General features: G+C 38.9%; 1 protein-coding gene across 1 annotated transcript in view; it reads left to right on the forward strand.

Annotated features, from left to right (window-relative positions):
* Positions 1–21,552, forward strand: part of GPC5 (glypican 5) — a 1,411,748-nt gene that overhangs the window by 24,710 nt on the left and 1,365,486 nt on the right. The window contains exon 2 of the mRNA XM_045480577.1: positions 17,465–17,626. Within this exon, the coding sequence (XP_045336533.1) occupies positions 17,465–17,626 (162 nt within the window). The remainder of the gene's footprint in view (positions 1–17,464; positions 17,627–21,552) is intronic.

The following is a 21,552-nucleotide window of genomic DNA, read 5'->3' on the forward strand; positions in this document are numbered from 1 at the left end:
TTAGACACTTAACTGACTGAGTCACCCAGGCGCCCCCGAGATTGTATTTATATACCTTTGGCCTGAATGTAGTCACATGGCCACACCTCAGGCCCAGGTGTAGCCATGCTGATGATCAAGTGTGCCCTTGGGAAGACAGATCAGGCTCCAGGCCTTAATAGTTTACATAGTGCTGTCTGAATGGTGAATTTCAAGGTCATATCTGTTGGGCACATGATCTGGTCTACAGCACATACAGAGGGACCCTGGTGACATCTCACTGCATTAGGAGGGGACCAGCTGGAGGCTCAGGACAGGGACACTCTTGCCTGAATTGAAGAGTAGTACTGTCCCTAAGGAAGTAGCTGGGAGAAAGCCGGAATGTGAAACAAAAAGGAATAAAAGGAAATAATGAAATGAGTGGGGAACCTAAAGCTAGGGAAAGTGTGATGGTTGATTTTATGTATTAATTGGACTGGACCACAGGATGTCCAGATAGCTGATTAAACATCATTTGTGGGTGTCTCTGTGATGATGTTTCCAGAAGAGACTAGCATCTAAATTGATGTTCCAGAGCAAAGCAGATGCCTGTCCCCCCTCACCCCCTAGCAAGTGTGGGTGGGCATCATCCAACCCATTGAGGATCCTAATGTAACAAAAACACCTGGAGGGAGTTTGGATTCTCTCTCTGCCTGACTGCACGAGGGTTCTTGGGCTGGGACTTAACACCACGGATACTCTTGGTTGCCAGGCCTTTGGACTCTGACTGCAATTTATTCCACCAGCTTTCCTGACTCTCCAGCTTGCAGCCAGCAGACTCTGTAACTGCTCAGCCTCCGTATCACATGCTTCAGCTTACACTGCTGTGTCACAGACCGCCCCAAAAGTCAGTGGTATACAACAACCATTGTGCTCACAGATTCAATGGGTCAAGGATCTGAGCAGAAAATGGCATGTTTCTGCATGTTATCTGGGACCTTAGCTGGGGACATTTGAAAGAAAGCTGGGGGTGACTCAATGGCTGGGGACTGGAATCATCTGCAGGTGACCTTACATGTCTGGTGGTTAGGCTAGTTGAATGATGGGACCTCAGCTGGGCATTGCCCGGAAATATCTACACATGGGCATTCCATGTGATCCCTACAAATGGGGTGGTTTGAGGGTCCTCACAGCATGCTGACTGGGTTCTAAGAGCAAGTGTTTTGGGAGTTAGGACATGGAAACTGCCAGTTTCGTAAATTCTGGGTCTAGAAACCAGCACAGATTCACTTCATACATATAATCTGGATTCTGTGATTGCTTGACAAACATATATGTATGTCAAGCAGATATATATATATATATATATATATATATATATATATATATATATGTTTGCTTTCAAGTATATCTATATATATACATATATGTATACATATACATATATATATATATGTATATATATATATATTTATTTATTTGTCAAGCAATCACAGAATCCAGACTCAAGCAGTGGGGACATAGATCTTACCTCTTAATGGGAAGAGTGTTAGAGAATTTTGGAGCCATGTTTTAAAACTGCCAGAGAGATACATGGAAACACCTAGAACTCAATTTCCCTGCATAATAAAAATGGAGGAAATATTTTGGTTTGTTGAAAGATAATAAAGAAGGAAGACTAAGTAGGCGGAACCGCATGGCAGGATGGCTGAGGGATAGAGAGATAAGAATGTTTAATATTACATATTTGGTGGTGGTACCTCTGCTCTGAAAACTTCCTAAGTCTTTAGTACATTGTATCACACAGATATGACTGCTTTCTCTGTCTCTGTGTATGTGTGTATTGATGTGATGAAGAGCTAGGGAAATGAAGGAGAGGAATTGATGGGATTGGGTTATTATGGTTTGGTGCAGGAGGGGGAGAGAGAAAGGGCCAGCTTTAGGAGGTAAAATGCAGGCCAGGGGATGTTTTGTGTGTCCACTAATTAGTTTGGACTTCAACAGTGCTGTAGCAATTGGCACTCCCATGTGAAACGAGAAGTCAATTGCTCCTATAGTCATTTGCCATTTTTTTGGTCACTGTTGTCCAGAACTGTACCCTGGTTTGCGTGTGTGTGTGTGTGTGTGTGTGTGTGTGTGTGTGTGTGTGTGTAACTGGGATTGACCCAGTATTGAACTTCTGATTATCTTAAACTAATCAATATAATTCATGTTTGGTCACAGTAATTATTCAGATATGGATACAGCACAGCCAAAGGCAATAAAATATGAATGAAGGTTGCTTGGACTTCTGAGAGAGAGAGAGAGGCTTATTCTTCTATAAGGACTACCTGATGTTACATTTTCTCTTCTCCTGAGTGATGGGGACTGAATAACAGCAGCCATTCTTTTACTTGAGGCTAAAGTGTCTGGGGGTGTTCCTTATGGGGAAAACTGAGGATGAAGCAAAACCTATGGAGGATAGAGTGGAGAGACAGAGAGGAAGCAAGTCTTCTGTGAAATTGTTTAAGCAAACCCATTAAAGTTCCCTAAAATTATATTTAATTTATACTTTTAGTCTTTTGTACCAATTGAAGCCCTTATGAGTTTTTGCCAATTTGAGTTGGATTTATTTATTTTTATTCACAAATATCTGTGTGACACAGTTCACTTTTTATTTTATTTAAACAATTTTTTTAATGTTTATTTATTTTTGAGAGAGACAGAGTGTGAGCAGAGGAGGGGCAGAGAGAAAGGGAGACACAGAATCCGAAGCAGGCTCCAGGCTCTGAGCTGTCAGCACAGAGCCTGATGTGGGCTGAACCCACAAACTGCAAGATCATGACTGAGCCACAGATGCCTCTAAAGTTTATTTATTTTTGGGAGAGAGAGAGAGAACATGTAAGCGTGCACTCACATGCGTGTGAGTAGGAGAGGGGCAGAGAGAATGGGAGAGAGAATCCCAAGCAGGCTCTGTGCTGTCAGCACAGGCTCGAACCCACGAACTGCGAGATCATGACCTGAGCTGAAATCAGGAGTCTGACGCTTAACCAGTGAGCCACCCACGCACCCCTAGAGTTTATTTTTAATGTGTTGTTTATTTCTAGGCATACAAAAAAGCCCTGGTTAGTGGGTTGGGAGGGTTTTGAGTGTCAGTTACCATTCTGTACCCAAATCCACTCTGCCTGCTCATGCACAATATCTAAGTCTGGCTTATGTCACTAGGGACTTTCCCATGGTAATGTAGTCAGTATTCCTGAGATCTTTCTATTTAACTTATTGATCAAACCATCCGTTCTTGCTATCCCCTTTATTAGAGTATTAGTGTGGGCACTTTGGCTGCAAGAAGCACAGACTAATTTGTTCTGTTTCAAAAAATAATTTATTAGCCTTTAGATGTATCTCATGAAATCCCAAATTTATAGGGGATATGATATGATATGATATGATATGATAGGAAGGATTTGGGCCCCAGAAAAGGACTAAAGCAGGAACTATAGAGAGCTGACAGTTTTCTTTCATTTCTCTACACTGCACGTTCTGCCCTTTTTCCTCCATGGTGAGATAGAATGGGCCCTTCACTCCGAAATTATATATAAACCAGCTCTGTTTGTGAACAGACTAGACTTTTTCTGTGTTCCAATTCTACATTCTCAGATGAAACAATCTAGTTGCTTCTGTTTGAGTCACATACTCACATTCAGTTCAACAGACTCTAATCAGATGTGATGTCCTATGACACACACGTGCTCTCAGGGGTCTCCCTCATGGAGGTATTGATGGAGCAGTTCTCAGAGGAAAGAGATTATTTTGAGGTGGGCTGATCCTACGGGAATCGTATGCTGAGAAGTCATTTTGGCCTGAGCTACATTTATGAATGAGAATTTCTTCCTCCCTTTTCCTAACCCCACCACTGGCAAGGTCTTGAGCCCATATCCATCAGTGGTTGCAAATAGAGAAGTAATGCTTAATTTTTTGGGCTAGGTGATTCTGAATCTCTGCTTCAGCCTGGCTTGGAGGGGCTCTAATGCATGGGCCTGGTTTCCTTGAGAGAAATAGTGCAGATAGTGTTTTTAGGTGAGCTGGTGAAAGAGCAGTAGGAAAATTTGGGGGCTCTTTTAAAACTGAGGGTGTGAGGCTGCAACTCATTTTGTTTCACACTCAAGTAGCAGGCTGTGTATATATGCTAACAGTATATAGGCCTTCTGTCTCCTGAGCTGGTTAACGTGCTGCAGAACGTTGTCTTCTAATTCATGACTCAAGTGTGAGAAAGCATTCTGTTTAGCATACCTTTCTCTGCTTTATAGACATAGAATATATACATCCATATTAGAAATGCTTGTTTTTGGTTATAAAAGTAAAGATTTAAGTGTGTGATTTTGTGTAAATATTGATAAACTATGGCTAGAAACACAGCTCTGAGTGTATCATCTGTTGAAGGATCAATGATGCCATTTATATATATGGGAGACAGCATTACTGTTCTACCTGTGAATATTATGTTGACCCTATTTGTCTAAATTTGTAGATTGCCAAATGTTACTTATTTTATATTGAATCTAGAACCAAAAAAAACCCCCTCATAATAGCCAAAATAATACTCTTGTGATAGCCAAAATACGTAATACTCTTCTGAAAAAATTTTGTTTTTATATTTAAATGAATAATATCAATATATACTTTTATAGGACAGTGCCTGTATTCCATAAAATGGATGAATCTATAAGTTCCAGCGATACATTATTATGAGGAATATTTGTAAAAAGGTGCAATAATAACAAATGCCATTTTAAAAGGTTTATTGAACCAGTTTTTAATGTCCTCAGTGATATGCTTATCCTGAATCTATATTTAAAACTATCTCATTAATATTAAGCCGTGAAAGTGCCTTCTTAGGTTTCTTAGAAAATATTTATGTGCAGGTAAGGGGAAAAGGGAGGACACTAATGCTTTATTGAAGATCTTTTGTTCCAGACACTGTGCTAGTTGTGTACAACACCCTGGGACACGAGGCAAAGGTGGTCGTTATCCTGTTGGGGCCTGAAGTCTCTGGAGAAAGAAAGAAATAAAATATAATCAATTAAATGCACAAAAGCGAATGTTTGGGTAAGCACCAGGGTGCAGGCCAATACAAGGGACTGTTAGCACTTCAGTCGTCAACAGGAAATGGACAGGAATGGACAGCAAAACTGTTAAGTCTTAGCACAACAGCTTTCAGTGCGTTTAAATGACCTTGTAACTATTTATCACCAATAGGACCCCATATGCAATGTGATTGTTCCTGTAGTCACTGTCTAATTAGAGTCAAGAAAACAACCAAAATGGTAGCCCAGATAATTACAGATCTTAGGAAAATACAGACTTTCTGGAATGTGGCCACTTTCCCCAACAGAACTGATCTGTCCCTTCCTGAAAGCAGGATGTGGTGCCATCATCTTTTCCTTTTGCCCCTCCCCCACCTCTTGTCTTTCTACCTCATTGACAACTCCTTCTCTGTGAAGGTTCTTTTGAAATGCTTCTTTCGGATTTTCCATGTATAATATCATATCATCTGCAAAAAGTGAAAGCTTAACTTCATCTTTGCCAACTTTGATGCCTTTGATTTCCTTTTGTTGTCTGATTGCTGATGCTAGAACTTCCAACACTATGTTAAACAACAGCGGTGAAAGTGGACATCCCTGTCGTGTTCCTTATCTCAGGGAAAAAGTTCTCAGTTTTTCCCCATTGAGGATGATGTTAGCTGTGGGCTTTTCATAAATGGCTTTTATGATGTTTAAGTATGTTCCTTCTATCCCGACTTTCTCGAGGGTTTTTATTAAGAAACGTTGCTGAATTTTGTCAAATGCCTTTTCTACATCGATTGACAGGATCATATGATTCTTATCTTTTCTTTTATTAATGAGATGCTAGAACTGATAACATGAATTTAGCAAAGTTGCAGGATACAAAATCAATGTACAGAAATCAGTTGCATTCTTATACACTAATAATGAAGCAACAGAAAGACAAATAAAGAAACTGATCCCATTCACAATTGCACCAAGAAGCATAAAATACCTAGGGATAAATCTAACCAAAGATATAAAAGATCTGTATGCTGAAAACTATAGAGAGCTTATGAAGGAAATTAAAGAAGATATAAAGAAATGGAAAAACATTCCGTGCTCATGGATTGGAAGAATAAATATTGTCAAAATGTCAATACTACCCAAAGCTATCTACACATTCAATGCAATCCCAATCAAAATTGCACCAGCATTCTTCTCGAAGCTAGAACAAGCCATCCTAAAATTCATATGGAACCACAAAAGGCCCCGAATAGCCAAAGTAATTTTGAAGAAGACCAAAGCAGGAGGCATCACAATCCCAGACTTTAGCCTCTACTACAAAGCTGTAATCATCAAGACAGCATGGTATTGGCACAAAAACAGACACATAGACCAATGGAATAGAATAGAAACCGCAAAACTAGACCCACAAACGTATGGTCAACTCATCTTTGACAAAGCAGGAAAGAATATCCAATGGAAAAAAGACAGTCTCTTTAACAAATGGTGCTGGGAGAACTGGACAGCAACATGCAGAAGGTTGAAACTAGACCACTTTCTCACACCATTCACAAAAATAAACTCAAAATGGATAAAGGACCTGAAGGTGAGACAGGAAACCATCAAAACCTTAGAGGAGAAAGCAGGAAAAGACCTCTCTGATCTTAGTCGTAGCAATTTCTTACTTGACACATCCCCAAAGGCAAGGGAATTAAAAGCAAAAATGAACTACTGGGACCTCATGAGGATAAAAAGCTTCTGCACAGCAAAGGAAACAATCAACAAAACTAAAAGGCAACCAACGGAATGGGAAAAGATATTTGCAAGTGATATATTGGACAAAGGGCTAGTATCCAAAATCTATAAAGAGCTCACCAAACTCCACCCCCGAAAAACAAATAATCCAGTGAAGAAATGGGCAGAAAACATGAATAGACCCTTCTCTAAAGAAGACATCTGGATGGCACATGAAAAGATGCTCAATGTTGTTCCTCATCAGGGAAATATAGATCAAAACCACACTCAGATATCACCTCATGCCAGTCAGAGTGGCCAAAATGAACAAATCAGGAGACTATAGATGCTGGAGAGGATGTGGAGAAACGGGAACCCTCTTGCACTGTTGGTGGGAATGCAAATTGGTGCAGCTGTTCTGGAAAACAGTGTGGATGTTCCTCAAAAAATTAAAAATAGACCTACCCTATGACCCAGCAGTAGCACTGCGAGGAATTTACCGAAGGGATACAGGAGTACTGATGCATAGGGGCACTTGTACCCCAATGTTTATAGCAGCACTCTCAACAATAGCCAAATTGTGGAAAGAGCCTAAATGTCCATCAACTGATGAATGGATAAAGAAATTGTGGTTTATATACACAATGGAGTACTACGTGGCAATGAGAAAGAATGAAATATGGCCCTTTGTAGCAACGTGGATGGAACTGGAGAGTGTGATGCTAAGTGAAATAAGCCATACAGAGAAAGACAGATACCATATGTTTTCACTCTTATGTGGATCCTGAGAAACTTAACAGGAACCCATGAGGGAGGGGAAGGAAAAAAAAAAGGTTAGAGTGGGAGAGAGCCAAAGCATAAGAGACTCTTAAAAACTGAGAACAAACTGAGGGCTGATGGGGGGTGGGAGGGAGGGGAGGGTGGGTGATGGGTATTGAGGAGGGCACCTTTTGGAATGAGCACTGGGTGTTGTATGGAAACCATTTTGACAATATATTTCATATATTGGAAAAAAAACACTTCTTTATCGCCAACATTTGTCTTCGGCCAGTGCTTCTCACCCAGAGACCATTGATTATGCCCAAGGGGTATGTTTAGCAATGTCTGGGGTCACAACTGGGGAGGGTGCCTCTGACATCCAGTGGGTGGAATTCAGAAATGCTCCTATCCTACCACACACAGGGCAGCTCTCTCACAAAGAAAACAAAGCAAAACAGAAGAACCCCCAAAAGCAAAAAAAACTCCCAACAACCCCAATGGTCTGGCCTAAGGATGAGAAACATTCTAAATTTAATAAACGAAACTCTTCCCTTAGTTGGTCTCATTGAAACCCTCATTATTGGGGCGCCTGGATGGCGCAGTCGGTTAAGCGTCCGACTTCAGCCAGGTCACGATCTTGCGGTCCGTGAGTTCGAGCCCCGCGTCAGGCTCTGGACTGATGGCTCAGAGCCTGGAGCCTGTTTCCGATTCTGTGTCTCCCTCTCTCTCTGCCCCTCCCCCGTTCATGCTCTGTCTCTCTCTGTCCCAAAAAATAAATAAAAACGTTGAAAAAAAAAAAAAAAAAGAAACCCTCATTATTTAGTACCATTTGTGTGTCAAACTCCCAAACTTACAGTTTCAGTGTGGATCTCTTGCCAGGGCTCCTTGCAAACCTGCACACCCTGTGCATTCTCCGTTTCTATGACCAGTACCACGGATGCATCCAGGCCCAAATACTAAGGCTTATCTGTAATTCCTGTTTCTTTCTCACCTGTCAGATCCCACCCAAGACCTCCAAGTTATCTTCTGCCTTCAATGTATGTCTGATCTAACCACTTCTCATTACTTCTACCCAATCTTAACTCTCATCTGCAATACAGAAATACTTATGGTCAAAATAGCAATTAGGTGCACTTGTAAGAACAAAATCAAATCATGTTTCCCCCCTACTTCCTTTCTTCATTGTGAAAATCCCTCCTAAGTGTGATCTAGAAGGCATTGTGTGAACCTACCTCATCTCCTATCTTTCTCCCCTTTGTTCACATACAGGGCTTCTTTCCTTTTCTTTTTATATTTGGCTTTCAGTAGTTTGACTATAATGTGCTTAGGCATGATTTTCTTTGTATTTATTTTGCTTGGGGTTCAGTGAGCTTTTAAAATCTCTTAATTTGTGGTTCTTACCAATTTGGGAAATTTAAAGTTATTATTTCATGGAGCATTTTATCTTTTTGCCTTCTGGGACTCTAATCTTATATGTTACATTTTCTGATACTCTCCCACAGCTCTCTGAGGCACTATTTATGTCTGTTTGTCTCTCTGTATTTTCAAGTTTTAGCTCTTCTTCACATTGGATACTTTCTATTGGTCTCTTAATGTCCTCTGACTCTCCTCTGTCATCTCTATTTAGCTATCAAGCCCACCCAGTGAAATTTTTATTGCATATGTTGTATTTTTCAGTTATAGAATTTGCATTTTGTTTTTCTTTGCAGTTTCTTTTTCTCTCTTAAGATTTCTTATGCTATAATTTTCAGAGCACATGTTCCTTTTACTTCATTGAACTGAGTTATAATAGCTCTTTAGAGCCCTTCCCTGTTTATTCTAACATCTGGATCATCTCATGTTGGTCTGAATTATTGCCTTATCTCTTGACAATGGGTCGCCGTAATACAGATTCTTCGTATGTCCAGTTATTTTAGATTGTCCCCTGGACACTGGGAATGTTATGCTATTGGTATCTCTGGATTCTATGATACTCCTCCAAAGGGTGTTAATGTCTTTGTCTTCAGAGAAGATTACTCTGGTTGGACTCAAACTGTCAGTTGTATCTCTTGGGAAGCTATTGCGATTTTAATTTAGTTCCTTTTCTTTATCTTGCCAGTAGCTGGACTACTTACAGTCTGCCTTGGCCATGTGAGGTGTAGTGTCGGGATTAGCCAGAGATTTGGGCAGAGTGTGCATGGAGCAATTGGGGTTCCTTCTCTCTGGCCCACTCCTTCCTGGTGTTTCTCCCTTCCTCGCTGTTTCTACCAACAGTGATTTCCTCGATATCTATCATCTTGTGCTTAATTCCTAAAAAGACAGTTTTTTTTTTTTAATTGGTAGTCACTTTATAGATGGGATGCCCTCAGACTAAAAGCCACAGAGATAGGAAACTAACCCTATGGCATTTCCCTTCTTCTAAATATTGACTCCCTTCCAGAATCTTTCTTCTTTTGTTCACTCTCCAGAGCTTTCAGGTCATTGGTTGTTGTATTTTGTCCAGAGTTAATGGCTGTTCTCCATTGCTAGCACTGCCACACTGCAGTGGAATCTTTCTTATTGTTTCTTGGACATAAAAGTTATTACCACAGAGCAGGAAACTGGAACAGGCACTAAACAGGTGTTACTTGACCCTCCATTTAATAGCAAGTCCTTTTGAAGTTCTGGAATAAAGCATAAAAGAGAGTGGCATGTTTAGCCTGCTGTAACCCTGCGCACTATTATTGCTGTTGTATTGGCCGGATCTCGTTATATGGCAGGTGGCAGAAGAGGCTGTGGTAGATCCAGGCTTGACTCCGAGCCGGGAAGTGACTGTGGCATCTGCAAGCCCTGCGTCCCTGCGCCATTAAATTCAGTTCCAGCCGAAGCAAGAAAGCTTTGCTTTCCTAGATGATTTGGCAAATATCTTTTTGCATTTCTTTCTTGTGACTGGCTGTCTATTTCTGAATCAATCACTGTGCTGACAGGATAGGATGCTTTGTTTTAACCAGTCTAGACTCATCATTATATATGTGTAGATATGTGTCTATGTGTATCAGTCTCATTTGGATAGCATGTATGTGAGTGAGCAAGAGGTTGAACTGAGAAGAAATTTCCAGGAGAGGGAACAGATGCTGGCCAGTGTTCAGCAGATCCAATGCCATTGTCATGATTCTTGCTGGATTCACGGACTTAAGTATTTTTTATTCTAGCTGGGTGAAGGAATACATTTGGCTCAGTCAGAACCCTATCACCATATAACATTTTACAAACTCCTGTCACTTTCTGAATTTACGGCAAGAAGACAATCTCAGAAAAGATAGGAGGAGCAAGTTTACCAGTGTACTCCTCCTACTCTCAATTCCAAGGTCCTGTTTTCGTGTGGTGAGCATTTGGTATTTTATGACATGTAATATCCACTCTGGTGATCCTGAAATATATCTTGATCTCAGGGTCTTGGTACCAAGGGCTCTTTTCTATGTAAGCCATCAATAAAGCTGGTTTGTGCTACAAGTATAAAAATCCTGTAAGTTGACTGGGGGAGAGTAAATGTTTGAAACAAAAAGAGAACGTATGTAATCAACAAGCAGTTCTATTCTAAAACTATTTTTTTATTACAAAATAAAGCACAGATATAGAAAACCCTTGGGTTTAAGCATATTTGATTAATTGTAGCTCATTACAATTATTATTTTTTATTAAAATAATTTTTTAATCTTTATTTTTGAGAGAGAGAGAGAGAGAGAGAGAATGTGAGCAGGGAGGAACAGAGAGAGAGGGAGACACAGAATTCAAATCAGGCTCCAGGCTCCGAGCTGTCAGCACAGAGCCCGATGCAGGGCTCAAACTCATGAACCGTGAGATCGTGACCTGAGCCGAAGTCGGACGCCCAACAGACTGAGCGACCCAGGCACCCTTCATTACAATTATTATTATTGAGGCTCAGGTTGTTCCAGGTTTAACCAGTAGAAACCTTTTGAAATTGGCTGCTGTGTTAGACTAAATTATTTCCTCCCAGCCGCCCCCCCTTCAAATTCATAAGTTGAAGCCCTAGCACCCAATATGGCTCTATTTAGAGATATGGCCTTTAAGGAAGGAAGGAAGGTTAAATGAGGTCATGAGGATGGGTCCTATCCGATATGAATTGTGTCCTTATAAGAAGAGAGAAAGGTACCAGGGGTACAAATGCACAAAGAGAAGGTCATGCAAGGACATAGGGAGAAGGTGGCTATATGCAAGACAAGGAGATCTCAGGAGATACCTAGCTTGTCAGCACCTTGATCTTGGACTTCCAGTCTCCAGAACTGTGAGCAAATAAATTTCTGTTGTTTAACTGACCAGTCTGTTGTATTTTATGACAGCCCTAGTGCCCTAATTTAGCTCCTGAATCCTTTTGATGAGACCCCGCTAATTATTTGGTAGCTTCTTCACTATGTGGTGGACAGGGTGCTTTGGCTAGTTTGTCATCTTGTTTTTGCCTGCTCTTGACCTAGGATGAGGCATTTCTTTAAGAAGCACTGATTTCTTCTTGTGAAAAGTAGTATTTCAAGATGATAATCTGGGCACAAGGGATGCCCTTTGCCACTCAGTTGGTCATTGTTTCTAGGCCTTTTCAGGGAAGCTAGGAAATAAGTACTTTCAGAGGTAAAGTTTTTCATGATTTCATGTTGATACTTCAATTCAAATTCAAGATTACAGACTTTTACTTCTTTATGCCTCCACACTAAAAAAAAAAAATCTCAATTTTAAAAATACAGGGTAGAATTAGACAGTAGAATTTGAATATTCCCTAATTATTTGTTTTATCTGTGCCCTTCACAGTTGTAGCGTAACATGAAATGTAGTTTTTAGCATTTTTCCTGTTTTCTTCTTTGGGAACTGATATTACGAGACTGTTTGTTAATGCTGTCTTTCAAATCTATCCATTCATTTTGATTTTTGAAAATTTCTTATTTTTCATTTTCTTTCCTTAGGGCATTACCTTTGTGTGACTGGTTCCTGTGTCCTTCTGGTTTAGTCTTCATTTCAGAACTTGTTCTTTCATCTTTTGTTCTGTACCGAGTATGGGCACTGCATCTGTCAGGTTTTCTGATACTGCTTTGTGTTATTCTTCCATGTTTTCTTTCATTATCTTTTATCTTTTGTTTTTCTTTTTAGGGGCATATCTTTCTAGCATGCTTTCTTTGTCTGTGGGCGATTTTTCTGTTCCTTACTCTCTTTTTTATCATAACAACTCTGTGTGAGATTTGACTGCAGTATTTTTTGTTGCTCATTCTATAGGAAGGGAGTATTGTTTTCCTGGACATTTAGGTTGAGGCTGGCTTCAGAAAAGCTTTTCTAGCTTTACAGAACTTCTTCCGTTTCTGTGTAGCATTTAAAATTATGGGTGCTTCTTTTCTGAAATTCCTTGGCTTTAATTCCATTCTCACATTGGTCTAGACCTTCTTTATCTGTGCTTCTTGGATCCGTATTCTGTTAAATTTTGATTCCACTTCCAGAACTTTTTCTGTGTGGAGTTCTATCCTGGAAAAGAGGCTGCTTGATCTGTTTTAAGAGTTCACAGGTTCGGATAGCTCCTGATCATTCACTCCCTTCTATCGTAGGTCGTTTGCACATACCCGGTAATCGAGAGGGCAAAAGCGTCCCTGTTTCTGCTGCTGTTCTCAAATTGGCCCACTGTACTTTCTGGCAAATTCTGTTGGCTGTTTGGGGGTTGTCCTGTCCTCAGTGCTTCTCCCCACTGCCCAGACTCTGATAATGGGAAAATCTGTGGCTGTTGCTGATTTCCACCCCCTAACCCCCCGTTTATATTTTGAAATTGTGGGAATTCTCTATCATCTAGTTTTGTTATATTTCTTGGATTTATTTTCTAGTTGTTCCATCTGGTTTATGTGGGGATTTGGAGATAGTGAAAACTATGCCTTCATGGCTGCCATTTTTCCAGGATGACTCCCAATGCTCCTATTTTAACACATTTGAAAAAACCATCCAGAAGCAGGGAGATGGCTCTAACAGTTTCTCATGCAGGAAAACAGAAAGGAAGTCATAGTCACCAGTCCTGCTGCTTCTGGGTGAGAGATCAGGAAAAGCCCCTGAAATTCTGGTTGAATATCCTTCAGCAAGGAGCCTGCTGTTTTATTTTTAATTTCATTTGCTTTTAGTAATTTAATTCTTGCAGAACTTGATTTTGCCATTCGGAAACATGACTGCTGCCTCTGAGCCTTGACTGTGCTCTCTTGCTGTTTCATAGCATCCTCAGTTATGCCATGTTCTTTGAAACCAGGCTTTTGAAATATGCTAAAACTGAGTCTTGGTACCTACATGGTATCTGCTTGGGTTCCGTCTGGCTTTGCTTTCTTATAATGTTTATTCTGTTTACAGTGGGAGAACTGCAGCCTCCCATGTTGGGCGTTTTATCAACATACAGCTTATTATGACCTCTGGGCTTATACTGTGAGCAAAATGTAAGGTATGGTCCTTCCCCTGAGGATGTTTGGTTCATCTCCTCTGTCTTTTGGGCTGATACAGGAAGCATGGGAACTAGTTTCTTGTGGACTCTTTCCCCCTCCACCGCCACCCCAACTCTGGATACTGAGGAAAATGTTGTGCTGGTTAAACATAACTAGATCTTTGAATTATAGTCCTGCTTTGCGTTGGAGTTTAGTGTTATGTTGTTGTCATTATCATCCACCAAGATTCTGAATGAAAGTCTGGATTAATCAGTGCAGATGCTCATCAGCGTGAAGAATGTATTTGCTCTTAAGTGTCTAAATTGCTGTCCATGCTTATGCAGAGCTGTAGTCTCTCTCCCTTGTTATGTTTAGGACAACAGTCAAGGCCATTTGCAGTACCTTTCTAACTGTACTTTCCACCATTTAAAATTGGGCGAAAACACAAATGGCATCTTTATAACTTCATATTTTAGATGACTTTTTTAATGCTCATTTATTTTGAGAGAGAGAGAAAGAGAGAGAGAGAGAGAGGGAATATGTGAGAATGCGATCAGGGGATGGGCAGAGAGAAAAAAAAAGAGAGAGAGAATCCAAAGATGTGGGGCTGGATGTGGTGCTCAATCCCACAACCCTGAGATCATGACCTGAGCTGAAATCCAGAGTTGCATACCTAATTGACTGAGCCACCTAGGCTCCCCAAGCCTATTTTGCTTTTTGAATAAAATTCCTTGGATGGTTCCTGACCTAAAATTTGGTAACTTACCAAACAGATGACTTCTTTCAAGAAGAAGAATCAAAAATGGCCAGTCATATCTGTAGACAAACCATTTATAGATTTAAGGCTACAGCTTTCCTCTCAGTAGAGTGATGGTGAAGAAGATACTTTGGGAATCACTCTGCCTGTTTTCGATCACCAGCTCCACCATTTTGTAGTGTGTGACATAGGTATGTGATATCAGGCAGTTTTCAAGTCCTCTTCATGTCTCCATTTCCTCATATGTAAAATGTGGTAGTAATGGTCTCTACATCATATGGTTAATGTGAGGATTCAGTAAGATGATGTTTATTTACATTAGATCCTCAACTGTAGGTTTGGTGAATAAAAATGGAGTCTCTATGCTTTTTTAGGCACTGTACTGGTCAACTGGGTTATAACAATGAGCAAAAATTCCCTCATGTGGAGCTTTACAGTTAGATGAAGGAATTAATTAGTCATCACATGAAGGAATATAACATTGCACCATGATAAGTGCAATGGAGAGGAATGGTGCACTTCAAGAGCATATAATAAAGACAAGAGCTGTCTGGGAGGCTAAGGAAGGTTCTCGCGGGAAGGCTGAGTTCACATGTAAAGAAAAATAGATGGCAATGAATTAGGAGGAGGTGTGTGTTTTCCGTATGTGTGGGTGAGCACATGTAGGATGAGAGCATCCCTTCCAGAGAGCCGAGCATGGAGAAAGTGGCCCTGAGGCAAGAGGGCACTTGGTGAACATGAAGGGCTGAAATAGGCCCATGTGTGAAGGGAAGGGTACAGTGGGCAGCGTTACTTGAGATGAGGCTGGAGTGAGAGGGAGGTTGGAGTGGTCACAACTTGGTGCCTTCATAAGCTATGTTTAAAAACGTGGTCTAGCAAAGGACCTTGGTGTTTGAATTCTGGAGAGACATTTGCAAAGATCTATAATTGTTGTTGTTATTGTTGTTACTATGTTATTCCCTAGCAGTCCTTACTATACTAAATATGTTTATATACTTTCATGTTTATTTATTTGTTCTTTCCTCCAATCTCTATTCTTCTCTGAACTCTTAATTCCCCAGTCCTTCCATTTAGGAATACAGCTGGGAAGGCAGCTTTTTCTTTGAATCAGTCTTAAAGTAGAATTTGCTTTTGTATACTTTTAGCCAAGAAAAATGAAAAACAGTTGCCAACATATTACCTGCTGTGACACACATGAATATTTTATGCTTTTTTGCCTTTGAGAAATGCTCAAATATTGTCATTTTTTATTTGTCTAACGTAAACAAACTAAAGCCAAAATTATTACAAATTTTGGTGTCCTGTATTGGCCGATTTCACATGTTTTGATCTTACCCAGAACCAACTTTTGGAGATGTGAGGCCTGAGGTCTACTCTGTGTGAAAAAGGAGGGGTTTGACAGTGTCTGTATGGCACGCGTATGTGCACACATGGGTATTTTATATTTGCTGATGTAGAGTTGGTCACTGAAGAGCTGACATGTGTGCTGTGAAACTTCCCCGTCACCAATAAGGCCACAACTGTTTTTCCTACCCTAAGATAAGGAAATAATGTATTCTATTAGGCCATGAAAAGAAAACTCTGCTGAGCTTTACATAAAACCTGGCTAGCCTTGGGATGCTCTAGGGCCCAAACCATGATGTCCCATCAGTGTTCTCCTCGATAGGCACTATCCATGCCCCTTTACCTCTTTGTTCTCTAGCACGTCTGCTGTGTATAAAGGTGCCTCCCCTGTCTTGTTACGTGTTTTGCCTATTATCATTGTACTGGTAAACTTGGCTATAAAAATACTTTTTTTTTTGTATTTGCATATTATTCTGGTATAGAATGAGGTTTTAGCTCATCTGGGATAAGAGTTGTTAATTCTATTAGCATTTTTCTAACTACAACTATTACATATGTGTAATAACTTCACATTCCATGTAATTTGCATCTTCCTGGAAGTTTTCTGAATATGGTTGTAAAACTAAATATACTTTTAATGGTAGGAATTGTCTCTAGTAAACTAGGGAATGAGTAGAAATTTGGATGGTGGGTTTGGACCATGGAGGATCTCAGTTCCCCATTATACTGTTATTGCTGATAACCACTTCTTCCATAAGAATCGCAAGTATAATGCTGAGTTGAGAAATCAGGTGAAGGTTTTTCACCTTTATTTGATGTACAAACTTTGATTTTATTTCCTCAGGAAAAAAATAATTGTTTTAGCCCACGTTCTTCTTTTTTTTTTTTAATGTTTATTTTTATTGTTTATTTTTGAGAGAGAGAGAGAGCAAGCCGGGTTGGGGCAAAGAGAGAGACAGAGAATCCAAACCTGTGAACTGTGAGTTCAGACCCACAAACCATGAGATCGTGACCTGAGACAAAATCAGACGCTTAACCAATTGAGCTACCTAGGCGCCTCTAGCCCATACACTTCTGATTAATGTATTTAGATCAAATACTTTTGGCTGAATTAACAAAATAAGCAAAAATAAAAGTTTCCTGATGTAGCTCTGTACTTATATGTAACAGTTAATTTGTTTCCTGTTACATAATGTATTTGTCAGGTAATAGTAATTAGCTAATTGAATAGACATATTTAATATTTGATCAAAATGTTAATAAAATATTTGAGCAAAGAGTTAATAGTTTACAACATTTTGTTTCATGGTTGGCTCAATGGACAATACATACCTTTTTTTTTTAACAGCAACTGCTCTAGTAAATCAATTTCTCACATAGTACATGAGCCCCTTCTGATCATTAATGCCTGACATGTGACATGTAATGGTAATCAAATAAACAGGTGATTATTCTGAAAAATATTACATCTGTTCCAGGACCTGATCTACAGGTTTGCATATCCAAAAAACCTACCTGTTGCACCAGGAAGATGGAGGAGAGATACCAGACTGCAGCTCGCCAAGATATGCAGGAAGTTCTTCAATCATCCAGCTCCACATTAAAGTTTCTAATATCGCGAAATGCTGCTGCTTTTCAAGGTAAATGTATCTTGATTTCTGAAACTAAGGAGAAGTCTTGTTATGCAATCTTCCTATTACCATTATCCTGGTAAACTTGGGCTAGGTTTTCTTACCTTTGCATACCATCATTCTGGAACAAAATGAAGTTTTAACTTCTTTTAACCCTCAGAAAAAGGTCATTATTTCTGAGCTCAATCAGGACATAAATACTGAGTTGGACTGGGAAAACTGTTATATTAGTGAAATAGTCCTTGGAAATATGTGCCCTTTGTGGGTCCTTCCAGGTCCCTCAGTATTCTGACCTATGGTTTTACTGCAGTATGAATGGACATAATTATTAGATTTTAGTATTCTGTAACATAAAATCTCATTGCTTTTAACTGGGAAATTATAGATTTATTTTTAAAAATATGATTTGAAGAAATATTTGTCTAAGTTTTTCCCCTGGCTACCTCATGTGGTTTTCATAAGAACACCAGTGTGATATGTCAAATTGCAGACAAGTCTGATAAACAGTAAAATAGGAAATATTAATTGGATATTTAAGGATCAGCTAAGACCAGAACTCAACCTTAATTCAAACAGTATGTTCAGAAATAAAATTAATGGGTTATAAAATTACAAGGCACATTGGAAAATAGATGATCTTTCCCTTATTTTAGTCATCATCTCCATAAAACCCCTTATTACTACAATAAAATAGCTTAATTTATTTTTCCTTTTATAAAACATTAGCTTAACTGTATATGATTAGAATGAAAATATCTAGATTATACTACTTTTCAAACAAATTTATTGCTTTTGTTCAAAGCAAAATAGACTTTTGTTAGTATTCCTTTTCCTTTATGTATATTATTGTCAGCCTATTTAAATAATTTGTGCTTTGTTTACATGCATAACTAAATCACAAAGCTGATTAATTTTTAAAACTATGTTCATTAAATAACATAAATACAATGAATCAGGATAAAATTTAAGCGGAGTTAAAATGTAGTTCATGATGAATTAGTGATTTTCTTAGGGAAACTGTGATATGTCAAATTTTAAGATGTTATTATTTTAGTGATTTTTTAGATGTCTTAGAAAACAACTTTATGTCTGTTATGGGATTTATTCATATGAAATTGTTGGAGGAAAACATGTTGATATGCCTTGTAAGCAAAGATTTGTGATTTGAACTGGCTGAACCAGAAGACTATAACCACATACACAGAGTGATGTGATGGTTTTTTTCTCATGGAAATGACAACATGCACAATATGGACAATACATTCTAGAGGTAAAGGGCAGTGAATAAACCAGTCTGACCAGAACAGGGATGGGGAGTGTGGTGGAGATTCTATGCTTGAAAAGGTGAGCTGGACTCACATGGAAGGAGATTTAGAGCATCAACTTGAGTTTGAGTCATTAAAGTTTATTGAACAGGAAAGCTTCATAATGATTTCTTATCTTTTAATGTCAAAACTAATCCTTTCAAGTAAGAATATATGGCTGAAGAAGATCATGACCAATGAAACCGACCTTTTTGGATAGCAGAGCTAATTATAGAAGTGAAAGAACGTGCTATCGTTGCTAATATATTGGCACTCAGTGAATGTTGAACATTTTCTTCTACCTTCAAAGATATCTTAACAAACCTTTTACACATTGTTGGATAAATTGATCAAGATAGAATACATCATGGGGTGCCTGGCTGGCTCAGTTGGTAGAGCATGCAACTCTTGATCTGAGGGTTGTGAGTTCAAGCCCTATGTTGGGTGTGGAGATTACTTAAAAAAAAAAAAAAAAAGAGATAGAATATATTAGGTTCAAATGATTGGGAAAAATACAACACCTGAATTATTTACTTTTAAAATGGGTTCAGGCTGCTGAAAAATTGTGGTGATATTGCTAAAAGTTTGGTGACAAATAAGAAGTAGAAATACATGGGATCGTCTCTATCTACCAAAGTGTCAGGTAATTTATCTACATTGAAAAATTTTTCTGTTTAATAAATTTTGTTATATTCAATAGGTTGAGTTTTGCTGGGGAGGGGGAGAGATGGCTACACAGAATCCGAAGGAGGCTCCAGGCTCTGGGCTATCAGCACAGAACCTGATGCGGGGCTCAAACTCATGAACTGTGAGATCATGACCTGAGCCAAAGTTGGATGCTTAACTGACTGAGCCACCCAGGTGCCCTTGAGTTTTGCTGTTTACTTAAATATTAATCGTAAAAATGAAAATGGTAGGCACTTTCTTAAATATAACTTGTTATAAGTGGTTGTTTTCGCCCTTTGTGGAGTGTCAAGTTTTATTTAAGAATCATGAGAAGGCAAAACAAATTTAGAATAAATTTGCCTAAAGGCTAACTTTACTGGAATACATTCTTTTATAAGAAGAATAACTGCTTTTAATTTAATAAATAGAGTAAGTAGCTTTAGGATTATGTCCATAAAAACAAGCTTAAACATATATACTAAAAGCAGTTTGAGAAATCACATCTACTGTACCATAATCGAGCAGGTGACTTTATCAGTAAGTAAAATGCCTACTATCCAGTTTCTGTGCCATCAGAATATCTGAAAACAATTCAAAGTCTTTATTTTTCTAAGAAGAAAGAAGCCAACACACTTTATTGGGAAAACTGGCTGCTTGAGAGAAATTTAATGGGGAAATCAATTCACTTCTCAAATAATGTAAGTAGATTTGCTGTTTTTGATATTTTGATTTTCAAATATTTCATTTATGTCTCCTACTCCAACAGTGTTAACCTGCTTTTTAAGTGGTATTCTGGGTTATAAAAGACTGTAGTATGGTCCCTTCTCTCATAGCTTTTATAGAATCCCACAGAAGCCTGGTTTTGAAGCAACCCTTTGGGTGTGACCGATGGGAATGACTGCTTGCATGTATGGATGTAGTGGGCACCCACATTATTGTGAGATGAAGGAACTTTTAAAGGAAGGGAGAAAACAGTGCTGGCAACTGGTGCCGGAAGACAAGTTTATCCTGTACACAGTCTGCATTCAGATCTGGAATTGTGCACAGGAAGCTACCTACCAGTGCAACTGGAATCCGCCTACTGGGATGATTCTTCTATTTTCTTTTATGTAATTTATTTGTGTTGGTTCCAGTCACATTGCCTTAAATTAAACAAGCAACGAAATGATAATCTGTTTTTGGAAGGATCCATAATTATGACCAGGGGCTTCACTGTATCCTCAAGTGTAGTCTTTCATACGGAATGGAGCATTTCATAAGCTGAAAGGAACAAGCTGTTATCTCTGTGTCTGTTGTTATTTGTAAATAAGTGATGCTGTTTGCAGAGAGGAACACTGGCTATGTCACGGTGCAGACAGTAACTCTTCTTTATTTTCAAGGGCTTAATAATGATCGTGAATGAAGCAGAACAGCCACAGATAATGCGAAAGAGTTGTTTTTCCTTCCACTCTTTTAAAGTGAGTGTGGGATTGCTGGCTTTAAAAATAGTTTGGAAATACTCTTTATAATGTTTTATTTGTTTATACAATAAAGTATGGTGTGACTCATGAAGAAACAGAGGAAGTTGACAGAGAATATGTCATCTACAGTAAAAGAGCAACACTTATGCAGCTTTCAGATTTGGCAGTTTTTAAATCTCCATTCAAATAAGATAATGTAGTTTAGCTTTTTAAATTTAAAACTGAACAAATTTTTCAGCCTCACTTTCAAAAATTAAAAGGAAGGGAAAAAATAAAAGGAAGGAATATTTGGGAGAACGCCATTGGAAACTTGTCGAAACGTTGGGAAGGTAAGGTTAAAAAGCTGCCCCTTTTCTTTGAGTTGTACCTTTCCCTACTTCTCTTATCTTCCAGTTGCTCGTGTATTTGAAAAATATATGGTAGATACCAAGTCTATATTCTGGAGGTTTCCCGTTTTATATGTGGCATTTAAAAAGTGTACATTATTACAAAAGACTGAGTGATA

Source organism: Leopardus geoffroyi, chromosome A1 (assembly GCF_018350155.1).
Source record: "Leopardus geoffroyi isolate Oge1 chromosome A1, O.geoffroyi_Oge1_pat1.0, whole genome shotgun sequence".
In the NCBI taxonomy this organism is placed as follows: Eukaryota; Metazoa; Chordata; class Mammalia; order Carnivora; family Felidae; genus Leopardus; species Leopardus geoffroyi.